Source organism: Haemaphysalis longicornis, unplaced genomic scaffold (genome assembly GCF_048455015.1).
Source record: "Haemaphysalis longicornis isolate Haplotype H1 unplaced genomic scaffold, Haemaphysalis longicornis Haplotype H1 scaffold_2, whole genome shotgun sequence".
Classification (NCBI taxonomy): domain Eukaryota; kingdom Metazoa; phylum Arthropoda; class Arachnida; order Ixodida; family Ixodidae; genus Haemaphysalis; species Haemaphysalis longicornis.
This window is the reverse complement of record NW_027526295.1, coordinates 111787767-111809033: the sequence shown is the minus strand read 5'-3', so window position 1 is coordinate 111809033 and position 21267 is coordinate 111787767. Positions and strand designations below refer to the sequence as shown.

At 44.4% G+C, this 21267-nt stretch overlaps 1 protein-coding gene across 1 annotated transcript in view; it reads left to right on the top strand.

Annotated features, from left to right (window-relative positions):
• The first annotated feature begins 4014 nt into the window (after nt 1-4014).
• LOC144168224 (arylsulfatase B-like) overlaps nt 4015-21267 on the top strand; it is a 103054-nt gene continuing 85801 nt past the window's right edge. The window contains exons 1-2 of the mRNA XM_077697256.1: nt 4015-4119; nt 17701-17860. Coding sequence (XP_077553382.1) covers nt 4015-4119; nt 17701-17860 — 265 coding nt within the window. The remainder of the gene's footprint in view (nt 4120-17700; nt 17861-21267) is intronic.

The following is a 21267-nucleotide window of genomic DNA, read 5'->3' as shown; positions in this document are numbered from 1 at the left end:
ATCCACCGGCAGGGACATAATGCAAGGCACCATGTACAAGCTAGCCTCATGATAAAATAATGTTTTCTGAACAATGGCATTACATTTCAACCATGGGCTTCACCAGGGAACTTGTATGCATTGTTCTGTGATGTTTGCAGTTCTTGTTATTGCTATGTGGGGTCATTTAGTCTAAAGGTATGTTTATAAAACTCCAAATACCACCAAACCTTGCAAGTGCTGTACCATATGAATATTTTTCCGTAAAGCAAAAAGAATAATGCAAACGAAAATAAATGTCTTGGGTACCCAACTTTTATAAGTAGATTATGAGCCGCAGTACGGAGGGAACTATATTATGAGCCGCATTACGGAGGAAACTATACATTTTCCATTTGGTCTTCCTTGATATTGAACCTTCCTGCTCAGCTCAAGAATAAGGCACTAAACATTGCAGGTAGCTACCTTGATTGGAAGTTTGATGCAATACTAAGAAGCCAAGGGTTTTAAGGTTCAAGGAAGTTTTGTGTGGTTGAAGTGTTGCACACCTAATTGCTTTCACTGCACAGCATGGTTAGGCTCTGCAGTGAATCTCGAAGGATGTGTACTGCAGTTCGGCAAAGTGAACATATAATTGGTTTTTTACGAAGTTTTGGGTAATCAACTACCTCTAAAGTTATAACTGTACTGAGATGTGGCTCCTGACTTTTTAAATTGATGTTTTAACAATCGGTGACACAAGTTCAAGGAAATTATCAGCTGATGTTGAGCTTCAATGGAATGTCTCACAGAACCGAGCTTGGAAAGCACGAATGTTTCATACCATAATTGTGTGTGATATTGTGCAATATGTGGTCTCACACCTGCTGCACCTGTGAACCGAGGATGACGCACCCGTTTTGTACCCCTTTAGGTGGGTGCTTTTGCAGAAGATGCTCCTACAGATTGGGGTGCTAAGTAGCACCCTAGGATACTTTTAGGCGGAAAAGGGTGTTTATAAGGCACCTGTCTTCTGGGGTGCTTCACAGAGGGTGCTCCTGCGGCGACAAAATCCAAGCACCCTAAAGGGCGTAAAATATTCAGTTTTTAGGGTGCTCCTGCGGCGACAAGCTGAAGCACCCTTTTGGGCGTAAAAATTTTTAGTGTGTACGTTCTGGACACATTGGATTTCTGATAGTCACCAAACCCCAATGATCTTGGAACCAAACTATTCGCTCTCAGTCCACAGCAGTTGCAAATGAGCTGACCGAGACGATGATAATGGCAGTGATGCAGCGGATGGTGCTCAAACCCTGGGTCTGCAGATTGTTTCACTGAAACTTACACCTCGCATCATTCACCACACGAGCTCTCTATAGCTAAGGACGCTTCGCAGTCCTATTACACAAGCTCGCAGCGTATAGGACGAATTTCGTGAGATTAAGCGAAATTTAAAGAAATGACATCTTCAAATAGCAGCCTAAATTAACAGGCTAAATGACAAAGTAAACATGATGCCGCAAACGGGGCACGTTTTTCGCCAGCGAGCACAGCAAGCAAAGATAGACCATGGGTTTGATTTCACAGAGCGAATATAGGGAATGTTGAGAAGGCAATGGGGTTCCGCTAATCAATATATATAGGTTAATACAGTCGCGTCAACTTATACTGATACCGTTTATAACAATATATCGGATATAACGATGAACAGATATTGCACCGTCCGCTTTTGTATGTTTTCCATTGCAAAATAAACCGTTTATACAATGCTCTAGTGCCGCGATATTGGATTGAACGATTGCATTCGGTTACAGCAAGCACCGAAAATGCGAGCTTTTTCCGCGGATCAGAAGTCATGGCCTACGCTTTGCAAACATCTGAGTGCCTCACTGAACAGGCGATCGTTGTGCGGATACGTGCTTCGGACAGCAGAGGCAGGGACAACCATGAAGACGTGGTTGCACAGCCTTCTCGGGTAGCACCTTCGCAGGAGGCCCAACGCATGATAGTCTCTCAGGGACTTCGTTTTCACCAAGGACCCTTCGCTCTGCTAGGTGAAGCACCTATAGATGCTCTTCAAAATGAAGTGCGCCAGCTTCATGCTCCGCAATCAAAGCCGACCGAGTACGGCTTCTTTTGCACAAATAGGTAGAGTACCACCTTCATTGCCTGCAAATAATTGTTTTAGCTCTGCTCGGTCTTTTTATTTAGCAACCTATCACATAACAATTATCAGTTAAAACGACGGGATTTCTTTGACACTTGAATATTGATATAAGGGTACCAGACTGTAATTGTGCACGCTCAGCTACAATATTAAGGCTGTGTTTACACTCTACGATAATGTCTTATCAACGATGAATAAAGAGCCAGCATGGTTTTTATGGTAATAGCACACTTTAGCGGCGAAATAAGTAAGAAAAAATGCTAAAGGCGTAGTGATAACATTACTATCAATAACAGCCCGGATCGGCTTGGTTATGCATTCTTTAGATTATGCAAGGAGGGTAGTGCCCCAGCATTCTCTTCGTCAACGGTAGTCTCTGAACGCCACTTTTTTTACATCTTCTTTATTTGAATATTCTTTGGGCTCATTCCGGAGCACGATTTCACTCTAACAACCTTTATATTATATGAAAATTCGGGGAGGCGTCGCCAGCGTGTAACTATTTACACGCGCAATAAAATACGTTGGGAAGATATTGATTCACTATTCCGGAAAATTTTATGCGTAAGGTATTCCCACGTAATGAGCAGTGCACACTGCATGACGGGTGGCGTTGTAACAAGAGCATCACACTTTTCCGTTCTTTACGTGATACGGAAACAGCCTTTCCAGAAATGTACCTCTTCGCACACTTTTTTTGCAAAACAGTGGTTCTGCCACTCCCAAGTAAAGTGCAATTGCTACACACAGGGTCGGTGTTTGCGGCTTTGGTAAGCTCTTGAGTAACGCTGTCCTCAAACCCTAAGACCTATTTTCTCCACTTTGTCTTCTTTGGTTACCTACACCCCATGGTGGAGGAGGATGAACCGACGTTCTTCAAGCTACTACGTCATTCGGCCTTTACGCGTATGCGTCCTCATGTGCCCTTCAACACCGCGTTAACAGAACCATTCTCCGCGGTGGCGTGGTGTGGTTTACTAGGATACCCCTAATCCTCCTGCACAGGTGGCAATAAAGTCGCTGGGCATATTGAATCGTCCTGCCTTATCTCACAAACTGCAACTGGCACCACAGTTACTCCTATCGAATGGGATATCGGAAAATTCCTAACTTTATGTCATATAACTTTGGAGCCACACGGAAACTTCCGGCCCACTAGTAGCCACCAACGCACCCTTAAATAATGGTGAGTACTCCTGAAAACTGTGACCAAAGACGTCGTTCGTCTCTCCTGCTTAGATAAGAAAAGGCACACCCAATCAGTAGGTACACGCACGGTCAACTGACACAAAAACTCCAAAATTTGAGTCAGAGCAAGCAAACCTAATGAATATGGTAACTGTATATAAAATTACAATCTGCACGGGGTATTAGAAGGAGTACACATTTTCATACTCTGTTCCCGTAATAAACCCGTATCACAATTTCAGTTGCATGGTAGGAAATCCCGCTATTTGTGTATCCTGGTTAATATATCGTGTTCGCGTTTCATTTTCCCATGACTGTAATTTAGAAACAGCTCAACCCACACATGAACACAAAGCCAGTGCTGAACCATGCATTTGGTACATATTTGCTAGTAGCGGCAGCCATGACTGAATAAGAAAACGAGTAAGAATTTGGCCGTAATGCTTTCCTTATTAGAAAATGTCGGCATCATAAAACATAAGAGGATGAGGCTAGGGAGTGTTGACATAAAACGGGAACATTTGCACAGAAAAAACGGGCTACTGCCCTGAACATTGCGGGATATACCAAGCATTTTTTGTATTTGTATTGGTGGTGTAAGACGGCCTCTAACCGAAAATCTTTTATTGATAGACTGTTGGAAACCTTGCGTGTTACAGTTATAAAACGCTTTCATCATGATGTTTGTTTGCCTTAAACAGATGATCACCTTGCCGTCAGCGCTGCTCCTGCTTGCTCCATTCTGGAACCCGTCAATAGGAAGCGTACATTCTCCTCATATAATATTCATTCTGGCTGACGAACTGGTAAGAATGTGTTGCCAAACCCAAGAACACTGTCGCACTCACTCGGTTTAACAACACTAAATGCTTTTCCTTTTTGTGGCTCCATGTTTCCCGAACGCCTGCCCAAAAATAAGTAGTTTGAGGCTGTTCCTTACTGCAAAAACAAAACAAATATTGACTGAAATTTTCATTATTGCTCAAGACTGTGAATAATTTTTATTATTAAAGTGCGAGTTTCTCCTAACTCAACTCAATGTATTGACCGTTTGAGCGATATCCCATGGGAATACCTTTAGACGGGCGTTCATAACTAATACAGCGGTTTTGCCTACAAACGCTTCTCTGTTTTCCCGAAAGAATACGCAATTGTGCCGGATCATTTAGGCCTCAATTAGATGATGTTTTTCAAGCTTAGATTGCTGCGTCGAGCAAGTGCACCCGGCGATCGTAGGATTAGGACCACTCTCACGGAAGGGAACTAACGAAACTTGTAAGAAAACATTTCTTATAAGTAGGAACTTCCTGTATGCTGCAGATGGGTTGCCAATGCAGTATCTCTGCGTTTACTAGTTCTGGCGCTTTTTCGCGCACAGAGGTATAGAAACCACCGCGCCGCAACATGTTCTTTTGTATTTAGCGTTTTTATGTTACCAAACATACCTTTCCCCAATGGGTCCCGCATTTTTGAACGACATTCCTTCATTGTGCTGATTGAAATGAGCTTGTTTTTTTTACGTTACTTTTGACCCCGAAAGAAATATCGCCTTTGTGGTGCTCGCGCAACGTCTGCTCGAAACTTGAAATAAAGGAAAGAACGGCCGAGTGAAGCCTAAAGAAAAGGGGTGTTTTGTGCGTAAAGTAGGCGTGTAGGAAATGTGTTCAGGAGGTTATTGTATGACTGGCACGAAGTTTTCATTGTTGGTGGTTCAAAGGCCTGCGTAGAAATAATACCCTTTGTGACTGCTGTGATACACTGCCACTTAGTTTAAGATGTACAGAAGCCCTAAAGCGTTTTTACTTTATGATACACCCTTAAACGGCGTGCAGTGCACCTAAATCATCTCCAGTAGAGAAGGTATTGTTAATGCTGCAAATGTAGCGGATATTGGAACGTACGCACGCTGAGCATTGAGGCGTAAAACCACCCTCCCTAAATGTCGAGGGTATTTCTTAATCAAGGGGGTACAGGTACACGCAAAATAAGGTTATATGCATAAAAGCGGAAAAACAAACTCAGAAAGCAACTTGTTATCACAAAAAAGGATATATTTAGTTATACTTTGAACGTTTCCTTTAATGTACATAAAGTAATTGTCTACATATTGAAAACAATACAGTAGCTGTACTCAGACAAGAAACGCTTTTTTAGAGCCATTTTGGTGCCTTCTAATTGTCTTGATTTTAAAAAACTTGGTCAGACCGGATGTGTCACTTTTATTAAGGTTTAGTGACATTTATGAAGCAGTCAATACTAGTCATGCGATTGTTTTACCAAAAGAAGTCATAAGCCGCCGTGGTGGCACAGGGGCTAAGGCGTTGCGCTGCTGACCACAATGTCGCGGGTTCGATTCCCGGTCGCGGCGGCCACTTTTTTGATGGAGGCGAAAAGCAAAAAATTTCCCCGCATTTCCCCGAGGGGAAGAATGTGAAAGTGCGAATGCAGGAGTTGAATTTGCGCGGTTCGGTAATTTTCGCGAAAGAGAGATCACACACACACACACAACTACAAAGAAAGAAAGATGCATTTATTCACAGACACCTATTTGTGTTGTCGTTGTACTTGACTGCTAGAGCGGATCTCAGCTTTGAAATTTCGTGTCAGTACTCCTATAAGTGGGTGCATTAGCCCTTCTCACGCCCGATTCCTGGCCAATCCCCCACGTGGGTATGTGCCATGCACAGACACCTATTTGTATTGTCGTTGTACTTGATTGCTAGAGCGGATCTCAGCTTTGAAATTTCGTGTTAGTACTCCTTTAAGCGGGTGCATTAGCCCTTCTCACGCCCGATTCTTGGCCAATCGCCCTAAGTGGGTATGTGCTAAAGAAATTAGGAACTCTTCTTGGCCAATCGCCCTAAGTGGGTATGTGGTGCGGACGGATGGACGGCGGTGGACGCGTGATTCACATTACTTGGCCAATCTCGCTAAGTGGGTATGTGCTGAAGAAATTAGGAACTCTTCTTGGCCAATCGCCCTAAGTGGTTATGTGGTGCGGACGGACGGACGGCAGTGGACGCGTGATTCAGATTACTTGGCCAATCGCCCTAAGTGGGTATGTGCTAAAGAAATTAGGAACTCTTATTGGCCAGTCGCCCTAAGTGGGTATGTGGTGCGGACGGACCTACGGCGGTGGACGCGTGATTCAGGGTCGCTTAAGAAGTGCATTCGCACTTAAAAGCCCCTGTTTACGAGATTTCGGCGGACGGTAAATATCCCCAGGTGGCCGAAATTAATCCGGAGCCCTCCACTACGGCGCGCCTCATCGCCTGCGTTGCGTTGTCGCGTTAAACCCTACAATCAATCAATCAATCAATCAAAACAAGTCATTAAAATATTGTTGTCGGGGGAATTCCTTTTAATAACTACACCAGAGCACACAAGTTTTGACAGGTGGGCGAAACAGCGCGCGTTCAAGAGGTGTGTAGCATAATACCCCACAGGGTTGAGATATTGTAGTGTAGAGCCATCTCCTCCATAGTGAGCTGTAACTAGTAGGACCGTTGGGGTTACAAATGAACATTCGCAGTTTAGTTACAATTTCAGTCCTTATGACTAGCAATTCCAATTACTCCATGGGAGAATGAATGTTAATCTCTAACGATTACAAATAATTAGGAAGCGTAATGTTGCAGATGGCGACGACTTGATAAAATATTTTAAACTACTTTCCTATTGCTCGGCACTGGGAAAAAAGGTAATACTCGTATTGCGCAAATTGCGAACCCAGTACAGGATTTTCAGAAACGCTGACATCCTAAAACCGCTGTCGACAAGGATGCGCAGTTTTATACGGAAGAAAACAGCGTGGTTGGGGACTTTAACAAGCTGTTTCAGTGGAACACATGGAATTGTCGCGCAACTTGGATAGGTACATAACTTTTAAAACGAGCAGTTTAAAGCCATGTGATAATTTGTGGGGCAACAATAAACCATACAGCTGGTTTTTGCCTCTCACTAAGGAGCACCAAACTAAGGAGCTGAGGAGCTCCTTAACCAAACTAAGGGGCTAGGCAAACTAAGGTGCACGAGACTGCAATATTAAAAACGTATCAAAACAGCACTCATTCTTGCCGTTCGCCAAAAGAATTGAGTGTTATTCACCCCCATATGAGTACCAGCCCTTTTTTCACGCGAATATCAGTTACTCTGAACTGTTTAAACAAATCAAGAAATCCAATTTATTTTAACCTATTTTAGCTATTCGGAATTACATAAGGCAATTAGGGAAAAAAAGCTTGGAGCAGCTCTGAGGGCCTTAATTACACTCGAGCAGTTTCGGCAGGCAGGGCCTTGGTCATATTAACCATAAAAACTAGAAATAATTAAACAAACATTATAGCAATGATACAATATTAGGTTTCTATTTCGATCTCAACAAAACGTCGGCTAAAATACCGAAGCATATGATAGTTTTGTCAAAGTTCAAATTTTACAGGTCGATCAGCATGGTGGGCAGAGAGTGTATAAGCATCGCTTTTTTATATATTGTTTGACATATGGAGACCTTCCAAACGTCAGGATGGTGGATATTTTGAAAAAGCGTGGTTTCTGTCAAATTTTCTAGCCTTTTGATGCTTTGTAATTTCTGCTTAGCTCTAGTTTAAAATAACAGGAAAGCTTAAAGTGACATAAATTTTCAAAATTGTTCAAAAAGAAATATTAGGTGTGACCAAGGCATAAAAGTTTGCGTTCCATGCGCAACGCTCTATTTTGCAGTAACAGTTGTATAAAGATATTCTCCACAGAGGTTGTTGCCCACACCATAGCGTTGAATTCATCAGTCAAGCATAACGTGGATTTTAAATTTTAATATTAACAACTTTTCGAGGGAACAGCGCAGTTAAGACGCTCCGGCAACGCATGAGGGATAAGAGGAAAGGTGAATCTTTCCTAATCGAGTATTGAGAAATATAAACTTAGTGTGTTTTAGGGAATGGAAAAAGGTTTTTTTTGTGCTATCAACCAGAATATACTGTGGGTCAATACTTGAAGCGTAGGCTTGGATATTAGGGGCGAAGCGCCTTAACGCCGAGGCTTGTCAGTCAGGCGTCCGGCGTCCGTGCTCACGGCACAGCACCGTGTAAACCGAAACATCTCGGAATTTCAAAAAGAACAAAATAAAAGGTTCACAAATGGTTAAAGGGAAAGGGGGAGAGAGAGAGACAAAGCACCGAGTAAATCGAAACATCTGCGAACAGAAGGTTCACAAGGAAAAATACAAGGTTCACAAAAGCTGAGAGAGAGAGAGGGAGAGAGAGACGCACAGCACAGCGCAATTTAAAAAATTTCTGAAAAAAAGGTTTAAAAAAAGTTGACAAAAAAATAAAAAGTTCACATAAGGCTCTAGAGAGAGAGAGAGAGAAAGAGAGAGTTCTCCTGTAGAGCCGTGATGCGCATGCGCGAAAAGCATTGGATTGCATTGAATTGAATAGGATTTCGATCGGACTGAAATAGATTGCATTGGATTGGAAATCGTTGTAGCAGAAGTAAGCAACCTCACGGGTGAATTGCGGTAAGAAAAATCCCCTGTGCTTCGCCCACTCGTCATGATTCATTTCGTGGAGATGCGTTATTTTTTTTTCTGCTAACCGTTTCTTTTCTCTCAAGGTTGCTCCTATTACAAAGCTTCGAAATCAGAATTGAAGCAAGCTTCAGGAAAAGGGAGCGGTTAGAGGAATATCTAAACCCACACTATAAGCTCGTTGACTCACAATATGTCTTACTTGACAAAAGTAAAAATTAGCTGTGCGACAACCAGCCCCTAGAAAAAGAACTGAAAAGTACGTCACACAACGAAGAAACATTGCGAAACTAAGAACATAAACCTTTCGAGTACGGCGGAATAAATTGAGTTCCCCCGCTGTAGAAATAATTCTGAGAAGCAAAACGAACATAATTAACGCATACAACATGAGAGTGAGCTAAGAAACACTGGAAATAGGAGGAAGCCTGAAAGCAACTAAGAAAAAGCTAGCTTTAGGCAAAGACAGACTGCACGCTCTCAAAGGCGAGCAGGGCAACGTTACACAAAATATGGACAAGATAATTTAAGTACCAGAACGATTGTGCACCAGGCTACATACCTGGGACGTTACAAATAAAAGTACAGACTTAGCTCACGGAGTCCAACAAATCACCACAGAGGAAGTTAAAAATGTTCTCAAAGATATGAAAGCACGTAAAGCTGCATGTGACAACGGCAAACCCTAGAATTCTTTAAAGGAAGGAGAAGATATTGTACTGAAAAGCTCACAGCACTACCTTGAGAATATCTAAGGGCTCTTACAGTGCCCATAGCCTGGAGGTACACCAACGTAATTAAAATTCCAAAGAAGGGGACACCGGGGATCATAAGAGCTAGGGACCCAACGGCCTGCTCTATGTTGCATACAAGCTATTTACCAAAGTAATAGCTAAGCGAATAAGTAATAGCCTCGATCATCGTCAACGCAGAGGAGATGCTGGGTTTGAGAAAGGATGCTAAACAATGGATCATATCCACGCGGTCACCCAAGTGATAGAACAATTCAGCAGAGTAAACAAACCCCTTTAATGACATTTAAACACCTCAAAAAAGCGTTTCCACAGCACTTCTCGAAGCATTTAAAGAACTGGGCTCAAAGAAGATGTACGTGAGAATCCTAGACGACTTATATAAGAATTTACGTGCCGGATAATCCTTCACTAGCGAAGCAACAATGTTCCTATGAGTAAGGTAGCACGACAGGGGGATTCCATCTCGCCAAAACTGCCCACATATTCTATGGAGGGGTATTCTGGAAGGTTGACTTGGAAAGCACTGAATTACAAATAAACGGAGAATACTTGAGCCTTTTGAAATCCGAAGACGATAAAGTCTCGCTAAGTGAGTCGCAGAACATTTAAAAACTCGTGAAAAACTAAATACAGAGAGCAAGGCCGTTAGAATCAAAGTAATATGAACCCAAAGTAATCTTCCATAATCATGCCGAAGGCACCATGTTAAGCATATGTAACGAAAAGCTAGAACCAGTTAAAGATTGGCACTACATCGGTCAGGTCATATGTGCTGACCCCACCCGCGAGAAAAAAATCTGACACAGAATTGGTATAGGCTTGGGTACATTTGGCGAACGCTCACAGACTTCGAAATATGAGCTACTTTTATCACTCAAAAGTAGAATATTCATTTATTGCACCGTATCGGTGATGACATATCAAGCGGGAACTCGGTGCCTCACTAAACAACTTGAAAACAATCATAGATCAGCTCAGCGGGACATTGAAAAAATATTGATCGCAGTAACACGTAGAGACAGAAAACGAGCTACCTGGATCAGGCAACGAACTAGAGATATCATATTTCAAATACAGAAAAAAAACAGTGAGTTGGGAGGGCTACGAAGTTAGGCGAAATCACAGTCGATGGACTGTGACAGACTGGACACCAATCACAGGCTGGACTGTGACCAGGGTGACAGACTGGACACCAAGACACGAGTTTAGAAAAAGAGGAAGGCCAATTGCTTGATGAAAGGGCGAAATAAGAAATTTTGCAGGCAAAAACTTGACTTGCGCGGCGCGGGACCGGTGCGGTTGCCTTCGTCTGCTGCCTTCGTCAACAGACAACTTTCCTGTCCTTGTCTGCTGCCTTCGTTAGCAGACAGGGACTGTTCTTGTTGTTGATGACGAATTTGTTCCAATTCATAAGTTCGCACGTTGCATCTAAACAGTTCGATTGTTCTAGGAATATACTTCCTGCTATTACATGGGCAAAATGTTTTGGGTATTAAGCTTTATTCCGGGTATTGTGCGTGCAAGAATTTTGTGACCTAGGCAGTCATACGTAAGTTGTTGCAGCGAACAGAGTAATATAAAAATATAAACAGCTTTTGTGAAGGGGAAGAATAAGGTGAAGAATGAGCGACCAAAGAAACATGACGCTGTGGTTCCAGCCTCTGACAACAAAAAGGTATAGCTGCACGCGACCTTTTTGGAATTTAAGATGAACGCATTGTAAGTAATGCAAATAAATTGCTCTTCATTCCTAACCCATGGTTCGCCTTATGTGTCCTCTTTAACGTAACAACATGAATCAAGTCACATCTTTTGCTGTGTTATAGCGCCATGCTAGTATTTTATCTTGGAATGCTTAAAAAGCTCTCAATTTCGCATGTTGGTCGCCGCATAATGCGGCGTACTCACCGGCCTTCGTGTCAAGTGGATCAATTAAAATCCGGTGATACCCCAGGAAACGTGGGAAAATATTGGTGAGCGGTGTCCGTTACTACCGGAGCTTTAAATAGCTTTTGAAACGCTTGGAAATGCTTGAATTACAGCGCAGCACTCAGAAATCGCATTCGACACTTCTAATAGATTTTTCTAATTATATTCGATTCTCGCGTTTAGTGTTGCCCAAACTACACGTAGGAACAACCGCAAGCTGTTTTCTCCACGGGGCAGGGTTTGCAATAGTACGCAGACCAAACTTCCTGGGTGGCTGAGGACGAGAGATGGCGTAGTCGCTTCTACCTTAAGATACCAAATCCCGTTGAAGATTCTAGCCCTTGACGCTTAATAAACGTCGGGATAAACATCGGGCCGTCGCATATCCAATGGGGACGTCCGTCTGCTAAATACTTTCCGATTTTTTTGCTATCATAGCACGCTCCAAGGCCGTATGTATCCCGAACTACTAATCTTAGCTACTGGAATTCGCGTTCTTGCCAAACGGTCTATGCCAGCACCCCAGATGTACACCGTGTGGAGTTCCGACTGAAAACACGTATCTGGTAAAACAAGATGGTCATCGTTCTCGCCTCTAAATCACATTCCTGGCACAATTTCAGCTTGGCGACACAGGTACTTATCTACCTGGGCCGTTCTGCGATGCGTACTTGTTTCCTAATTTTTGTGAAGAATGGCAGCACTTCTTTCTAACGATTCCAAAGCCCAACATAAACCAATCCATTAAATGGAGACTGCATATGTACACATTTCGACAGGGCACGTGTCCTGTCGTTATTGATCATTCCCTAAAATTCCTTTACTGAAAGAAGTTTCCCTTACTATACTACTCAATATAGAGTGGAAGTTCTAACTCCCGACAACTATACTTCGTTTGTTTTCTCACTCCTGGCGAGCGTAATGGTAAGCTGCTTAATGGTGACCTCGGTGACCTGCTCAATCTGATATTCCGGTGCTACCAGGAGCGTGTGCCTCGGAACTACTGTGCCGAGGACACCGTATGCAAAAATTATCATGGTTGGATTTTAATGGTGCAAGGTCAACAAGGACGAAGAGCGCCAAGAACGAGTTATTTAAAGAATGGTGTAAGCGTAAATACTGAAACATGTGAGAAAACGTAATAGTGACGCAAAACAAGGACAATGAAAATAAATTTGTACATGCCCAGGATGATCATGCGTGATAAGACAAGAGCTGCACAAAATGTATCTCTGCTGAGAACTTAAAAACATGTTTGACAGAAAACATTCGTCCGCTAAAAAATATGATGGGTGCATTGAAATGTGTCCTATGTAGAGTTCTGGGAAATGTTTGTGTCACGTTGTGTCAAGTGCATTGCATATAATTAGTATGTGGACTGCCGGTAGGTTCTTCACACACCTCCTACACAGGGGGCTTTAAGACACAAGGAGCAGGTGAGGGCTGTACGTATGTGTGACCTATCCGTAGCCTAGCAAAGGCCACTTCAGTGTGTCTGTTGTGTATGTTAGTAGTGTATCGTCCAAGGTGTGGTTTTACTATATGTAGTTTGTTTTCTGTTTGTTGCCTCCAGTGTGATTGCCATGTGTTACGAAGCCGTTTTCTGATGTGTGTATTCGGTGTCAATGTAAGGAAGTGTTGGTATGTCGACTGTATTCATGACGGCACCAGCAGGCGCCAGTTGATTGGCGGCCTCATTGCCAGGGATTCCACGCTGCCCTAATTCACCGCATATAATTATTTCAACATTTCAGGTGAATGCAGTCAATAGAACCTTTAAAAGAAGAACGACCACATAGTTTTAGAATGATTTTAGTCGAGATAACCTGCACAACCGTTACGGAATCTGTGTACACGATTGATCTAGGTATTTTGTGCGTGATGATGTGATTTGAGAAGAGTAAGATGCCATACGCGGATGCCGGGGAAATAGTGCTCTGAAAATTCATTGTTTTAATGAAACTAACGTTTGGTCCGTGCGCTGCACAAGAGACAATTAAACCAGTTTTCGACGTATAACAATAGAATTCGGCGCATCGGTACTGGTCTTGCAGAAACAGGAAGTGCTACAGAATTTCACTGCTTGGTACATCGTTTTTTCTACTATCGTGAATAACAGTTCGCATGATATAGGGTGCAGACCCTATAGTGGAATGAAGTTAAGGATGCGGGCCTTGCCCGTGTCTGAAAGGGCAACCGTTAATTTAGAGGCCTCCTCTGTCACTCTAAGAGGGAGAGGAAGAAAATCGATGGCCTGTTTAAAAAGACTTGTAAGTTTTATGTGCCGTTAATGATAACATTAAAATGATGGTTGTGGACAGACACGATCTTAGATGCATAGAGCAAGTCACCATACTCCCGCTGATGCCCTCGGCACTATTTGTCACAGTCAACATACAGGCCCTCAACAGGGCTAGTGCGGAAATGAAAGTCGAAGGCGAAGATTCGGATTTGGGTCGAGCATTTGGAGCGCGATGTTTGCTGCTGACCCATATACAATACCGCCATATTCGGTCCGCAATCCTATCAAGGCAGTATATAGACACAAAAGAAGCTTTCTACACCGTATAATTAGTGTTAGAGGACTTAAGGAATGTTTGTTGTTTAAGGCCTTTTTGCTTAGGTAGTTTTAATTGTGGGGTGATTGGCAGCCTGTGATTGAGTAATAACTAAGAGCTTGTGCTCTATTTTATCGGCAATTGCCACATATTTATACTAATGTCAGGGCCCAGGTGGATCCCGCGCATCCTGAGCACAACGCGAGCGCTTTTTTTATGGTTCAGTTAAAAACCGTTTGTGTCCGCCTAAAAAGCAAGTTTCTTCACGCCAAGCTGGACTTGACCTTCATAGATCGAGATATTTCAACATCATATACATAAACTAAACAGGAAATGGTTGGTGGAAATGCCTTGCGGAGCGAGTTCACCTTCACTATGAGGAGTGTGCAGCTCAATACACCACCTCGAGGCACGCCATTCTTCTGAACATATGCATTGAAAATTAGATTAGGAATTGTTAAACTAAAAGTTCGTTCAGACACGTAGCTAGATGGGGTGTTGAGCATGTTGAGCAGACACCGAATGACTTAAGGTTATCCAAGATGTCGTATCGCCAGGCCCTGTCATAGGCCTTTGCAATATCAAGGAAGATTAAAATGCAAAACTGTTTATGAACGAAGGAAACGTTTAAGAAGGATTCCAACGCAGCGAGTTGACGTTGGTTGATCGCCCCGCCCTCAAGCCTACCTGGCAGCTCTCAAGAAGACCATTGTACTCCAAGAAATACACGTCTTCTGTCGATCATTTTCTCGAGTAGCTTGCACAGGCAGCTTGTTAGGGCGATGAATCGATAGCTAGCGGGAGAGGAAGGGTCCTTCCCGTCCTTCAGGGAAGCCACTACAATGGCCTCCCTCCAAGAATTGCGAATTTTCCCCGAAAGCCATAGTTTGTTGTGAAGGGGAAGGAGTGTTACAAGAGTGTCGGGGTGTATCTGCTCTATCATTGTATATGTGATGTTGTCTGGGGCTGGAATTCAGGTTTTACACAGGTGTATAGCAGCCCTCAGCTCATGAAACAAAAACTCCGGGTCATAGGAAGTGGTTAAACTGTTTTTATTGCGCAATGGCTTTTTTCGGAGCCAGATTGTGTTTTCTGAAAGTGTTGGTGTAGTGTGCTGAACTGGACACGGGTTGGAAGTCTTGTGCATGTGTGTTAGAGTGGTCGTAGAGTGTGTCCCCTGTTGTGATTACCAGAGGCGGGCTGTGTGTTTGTTGCCTATTAAGTTTACTTATACGTATCTATACCTAGCGCGTGTCTGTGTATGAGTTTATTGATGCTATGAAAGAGTGAAAACTATGTCTTTTTGCCTCATGATGCACCCGTTTTTCGAACGTTTGGCTTTCCTCTTTTCGAAGCAAAGTATCTGTTGCTCGGGGCTACGTCCGTCCGTCGGCGTCCGTCTGCACCTCTCCCCCTCTCCCCACCAGCTGTGCGATAACGCCGCTCTCCTTCTCTCCCTCTCTCCACGCTACCTATGCGATAGCGTGCGCGCGTTCTCTTCCTCTCTGCACGCCGCTCCCTCAGTTGCTGCTTGTCCGATGAACTGAATGGACGCCAACAATTCTGTCAGCGAACTGGCGAAGGTGAAGCCGCTTCGAAACGCCAGCGTCCAGCAGCGGATCCCACAATGCGAGAAAGCGAAGCCGCTTTGGCACGCCAACGTCACCAAGCGAATCCGGATGCCGCTCGTCCACGCGACCGCGCCGCGAAAGCGGCCGCGCGCACGACGGGAGGTTTGGGAACTCCGAGATCCTTTGCATTACCACACAGTTCCGTACGGGGAGATTGCGCAATTTTAGCAGAAGGTTATGCGACGTAGGGTACCAAAGAACGGCACCCCACACCTTGTTCTGGGCCTCTCGCCCCCGCTTAGGGTCCTCATTCCACCGCTGCGTCGTCTGGGTGCGCGCAGGACCAGTGGCGTGGGGAATGAACTTTTTGGAAGCGTGGATGATGTGAGCCGTGAGTAGTTGTGTAGCTTCTTCAATGTCTAGATATCGTATGAATGCGTAGTGCAGTTTGGATGTATCTGTAAATGTATTCCAGTTTGCTCTTGCTTCATTGAACCCATTAAGGGAAGATGGACTGCTTGGGCTATTCCCTATATATATATATATATATATATATATAAGTGAGGTAGGGAAGGGGTCACTACCGTGTGGGTCCGTGTTCACGCCCTACTCGAGACAAGAAAAGAGAACAGCGCAACCAATCGTCAAGTCAAGATATGAGTATGGGTTGAATCGGAAATTATGGTATGTAGGCTGTTTTTTGTTGCAGCAGGATGGATTGTTCGGCGAGTTGGTATTGCGACATTGTATTCAATCGCAGGGGCAAGGGAAAATCCTTCCAGTTATATCAACCAGTGTTTGGATGTGATTTTCATCGTAGCGCATGCGCCGATTCGATGCTTTATGTGTAAGTGTTTCTAAGTTTGGAATAAATCTCAGTTGATATTCAGCGCTCGTCCTGTCTGGTTACTTTGTTGCTTGTATTGTTTTAAAGCGCTGTTTCGAAAACCATGTTTTTTTTTTGAAAAGGCATTCTCTAGAGGATGTTAAAACTTCTCTATCAGGTGACCTCGTGCATCCGTGCGACAAGAGCCCCAAAGAGAATTGTGCGCATTCATGTCGCCTGTGACGATGTATAGTTATGGAAGCTGGTCAATCGGCGTCTCAAAATCAGAGGTCGAAAGTACAAAGTCTGGAGGAATGTAAATGGAGCATACCGTTAGAAACCTATTAAATATCACTGCTCGAACGGCTATAGCTCTAAGGAACGCGTTCAGAGTGATAGAGTGGCGTGCTAAGGACTTCGGTCGATTATGGCCGCACCACCAGAAGAGTGTTTGCAGCCCCCCCTCCTCCTTGCCTCCCCTGTGCTTTCTGTATACCACATAATTATTCAGGACATTCCTGTGTATGGAATTCAAATGTGTTTCCTGAACACATCTACACTTCGCTGATTGGAGTGTAGTATCTCGTACACACCGTATGCAAAATAGGAACGGCCAAATTTGATTTTCGTTTCTTCTGAAATGAGCATGTACATCAGTATCTTTTTTTCTGCATCTTTATCGATTTAAAAGTGTTGAAAGTTAAACGGGTTGGTACTAAACTTCGCACGAAAAATAGCTAGACGTGCGGTGCACAGGGCTAAAGCTACAAGTGTTTGTTTTGCTTTTGTTTCTCTTTCGAAGTTTATTGATTCCCAATCGAAAAGCTACTGCATACTGAGTACGGATGAGCTACGAATTTAGTGCAATATACTGGCTTGACACAGGCGCGATGCAGCACTACCATTTGCCAAGGACACCTCTCACTTTTTCGCATTAAAAGCAGAGTATGGAGATATACGGCCCCCGAAAGCCACCCTACTTGTAGGTTAGCTTACTTGTGGCTTTAATATGGAATAGAGGCTAATACCCTTGCCTGTCACCACACGTCCTTGCCTTAGAGTTCTGGTCATGCCAAAGTTTTGCTTTGCTTGCAGGCAAGTGAAAATTTAGATGCATTTTTAATCCCAACCTGGGGTTTTCCTTTCCATAAATCGCAAAGTGTTCGGGAATTAGGAAGCCATACCACAATTGCTACTGCTAACAGTGTCAAAACATTTCAGGGCTGGGATGATGTAAGCTTCCATGGTTCGACTCAAATTCCTACCCCAAACCTGGACGCACTGGCTGCTGACGGCATTATCTTGAACAACTTCTACGCGCAACCATCCTGCACACCATCAAGAGCTGCGCTCCTCACGGGTTTGTACCCTATCCATACAGGTTAGTAACAAGGCTTTCTGACCATTTTGGCCATCTGTCTTCTCGCTCTCTGCTTTTTATTGGCCACCGGGTTAAATGGCCGTGAACCACCCGTATAGTTTCAATAGTGCCCAACATTAGGGTTTATCTACACCACCAAAATATAAACCAAGCTTTAGCAAGGTATTGTCAAATAAAGAAGTATTTTCACTCATGTCTTTATAAATACTCTGGGGTGAAACTACAGGGATATTTGAAATATACGCAGAAAAGAAATGGCTAAAAGCTAAAGATGGCAGTGCAGCTAAAGATGTCAGTGCAGCTAAAGATTGCAGTGCAGACATAGGTTAGGCAAAGAATTAGAAGTGCCAGCGCGCTTGCTTTAAGGGCTCCTCATATTTTGTAATTTGCTTTGGATGAACAGAAGTGTTTCGGTAGGTTTCGAAGATTGCGGCTATGCTGAAGGCCCTTAAGCAATGAATTTCACTTTCAAGGACATATAGGGAAAACTAATTTATCATGCTGGAGGACCTCTTATTCAACTTTCAAACTGGAGCGTTTAGGGGGTGCTAATAGGTACGGTAAACAAATGAAAAATGGAACAGACTTTTGTTTATTAAATCTTATTTTCATTTGAGCAATATTTGCGCCCAGTTTTCTTCACAAGTGTTTTAACAATACCTTTTACATAGCGTGGGACAGTAATTATGCTCTGATCCGATCCCTGATCCACTCTGCTCTCTTCTTGTCCCTTAATGACACACCTATCATCATCCATTCCATTGCACTCTGAGTCATCCTCAACTTACGTTGAATCCTCGTAGTCAGCCTCCAAGTTTCTGCCCCATTGGTGAGTACCGGTAAGATGCAGCTGTCGTGAACTTTCCTCTTCAGGGACAATGGTAGGCTGCCATTAATTATCTGAGAATGCCTGCCCAATACACTCCACCTCATTCTTATCCTTCTAATTATCTCTGTCTTATGTTTGGAATCTGGGGATCCTCGCCACCCATCTGAAATCGGATATCGTACGAAAAATAACTGTACACGGCTACTAACCCTTTTCTGGTGCGCTCCATAGCACTGCACGCGTTTGATGGCGTCCGTGGAATGGAAAGAATAAAATTATATAAAGCGTGTTTTGTTTATTGCATGGGACACAAAATAATTAACAGGGAGAAGCACTTTTCAAGCACTGTTTAATATTTTGTATCTGAAGAACATTGAAAAACCTGACCAAACACCTAGCGCACGGTCAATTCAAATTGGCTTACAATACACAGAACGAGTACCAGTTATAACAGAAAAAATAACGTTCATCTGAATTTATCCGGCGGTCTTGGTTGGCCATTAGAGGCAATGTAGCAGCAGCATGAATAATTATTCCTGGCCACGTACCTACGGTGAGAATGATGCCGAGGTTCCAGGCAAAGTGGCCCGCTTAGGCGACTTTTGTCGCCAGACTGGCTACTTTTAGAGTCTTATAGCGGTTGAAATTTTAGTGCGACGATCTGGCTACTTTCCTACTTTTAACGCGCATTATTATATATATGTTTTCGCGCTCTTCTTACACGTTAGTTGGAGGGAAAAGAAGTTATTTTCTAGTTAAGTGCGTTTCAGTAGTCAAGATGAAACTATACGCCATTCAGAACAAGAAAATGTGAGCGATATTGGAAAGTGCGTCCGAATATCGTTTTTTACTCGCGGGCTTCACTTCGAGCATTTGCCTTGAGATTCATCTCGCTGGAGGCTGAAGCCATCCTTGATAGCGAGGGTGCCGCTGGACGTCGCACCATGAATTGGTTCGCGGCTCATATGGGGGCCAACGTCCATACAGACGTTCCAACGCCCCCCGCACGGGGCACCTTGAGTAATCTTGGTGACGGTGTTGGCGACACCGCGGACCCCGAGCCCCCATACTCTTGCTATAATCTACCGTGGCTACGAGTTGTAAGGTGAAGGGCAGAAACCACAAACGGTGGCCGTCGGAGCCCAGGTCAAGCTCCGGCGGATGGGCTCCCTGTCTGTTTACCAGGCAGGGAGCTCCGGGACCACTCAGGCTATCAGGGTAAGGTTTGAGAAGGAAGTACCCCCGTCCCCTGCTTTTTTCAATATCGCATGGCTTTTTCTTTATCCCCCCAATCCAATGATCGGCCCCCTAAAAGGGGCCGCACCGAAGTACTAGCTAAAGGTAAACCAGAACATTTCCACAAATTTCTTGTCATTCACTCTGCAGAAACCACTCCTGTTGCAAAGAAGTCTGTCATTCTGATGGCAAAGTGCATTGAGTCTGTTGTTGGTTCAGACTATGATGCTAAGAAACTCGCCTCAGGTGATGTACTGGTCGAAGTAAAAAGGAAAAATCAGAGTGAGAACCTACTGAAACAGACGACGTTGGCCAACTTGACTGTCACTGTGACACCACACCGGACCCTCAACTCCTCGCAAGGAGTCATATCAGAGAAAGAACTAGAGTCTGAGACGGAAGCAGATCTTCTTGAGGCACTCCAACCTCAACATGTAACTGCAGTAAAACGAATCGTGATTCGGAGAGCAAACCAAGAAATGCCGACAAAGCATCTAATCCTAACGTTTGATCGCACAACGCCTCCAGAAAATGTCAAAATGGGTTTTCTTAGCTGCAACGTACGACCGTATGTCCCAAATCCGAGGCGCTGCTTTAAGTGCCAACGATACGGCCATGGAACCCAATCATGCAGAGGGAAGTTGACATGTGCCAACTGTGCTGAGACAGGTCACTCCTCAGAAGCTTGTGAAAGCACAACTCAGAAGTGCCCGAATTGCAGCGGACCGCACGCTGCTTATTCGCGTGCGTGTACACAATTCAAGGCCGAAAAGGAAATAATTCACAAAAAAGTAAATGAAATCATCACCTATCCAGAAGCGCGCCAAAAGCACAAGCTGCTTTCGGCCACATCGTACGCAGACGCCGCCCGCCGGGTGTTGGGGCGGCGTTTGGTCAGCACGGCAACACAGTGCAGCCTTCTTGCTGACGTGTTGTTGTCCCAACCCCCAGCTGAGCAGCCACCTGCTGCCTCTACAACACCTGTAGAGGCTGCGGGGGCCGCGTCTCTTGCCGGACTGCCTTCGGTAGTCCAGAGTAGTCAGGAATCGCCCAGTGTGGCAACTCCAACGAATGTGGCGAGTGCGATCGCCGCTGGGAGCTCTGTCGCTCTCACTGTGTGCTCTCCACAGGCCCTAGGGACACCTGAGGGCACGAAGGAGATGGACACGGTAGGGCCTACAGAGGCTCCTATCCTAGCCCCGCCGCCTGCCCCGCCCGCGGCGCTTGCGGCTGGAACCAAAGGCACCCGTAAGGGTGCCAAGTCCAGGGGGCCCGGTCCGCCGGACACCCCCCGAACATCTGATGAGGAAATGGACGTCGGACCGTTCCTGTCTGCATCACT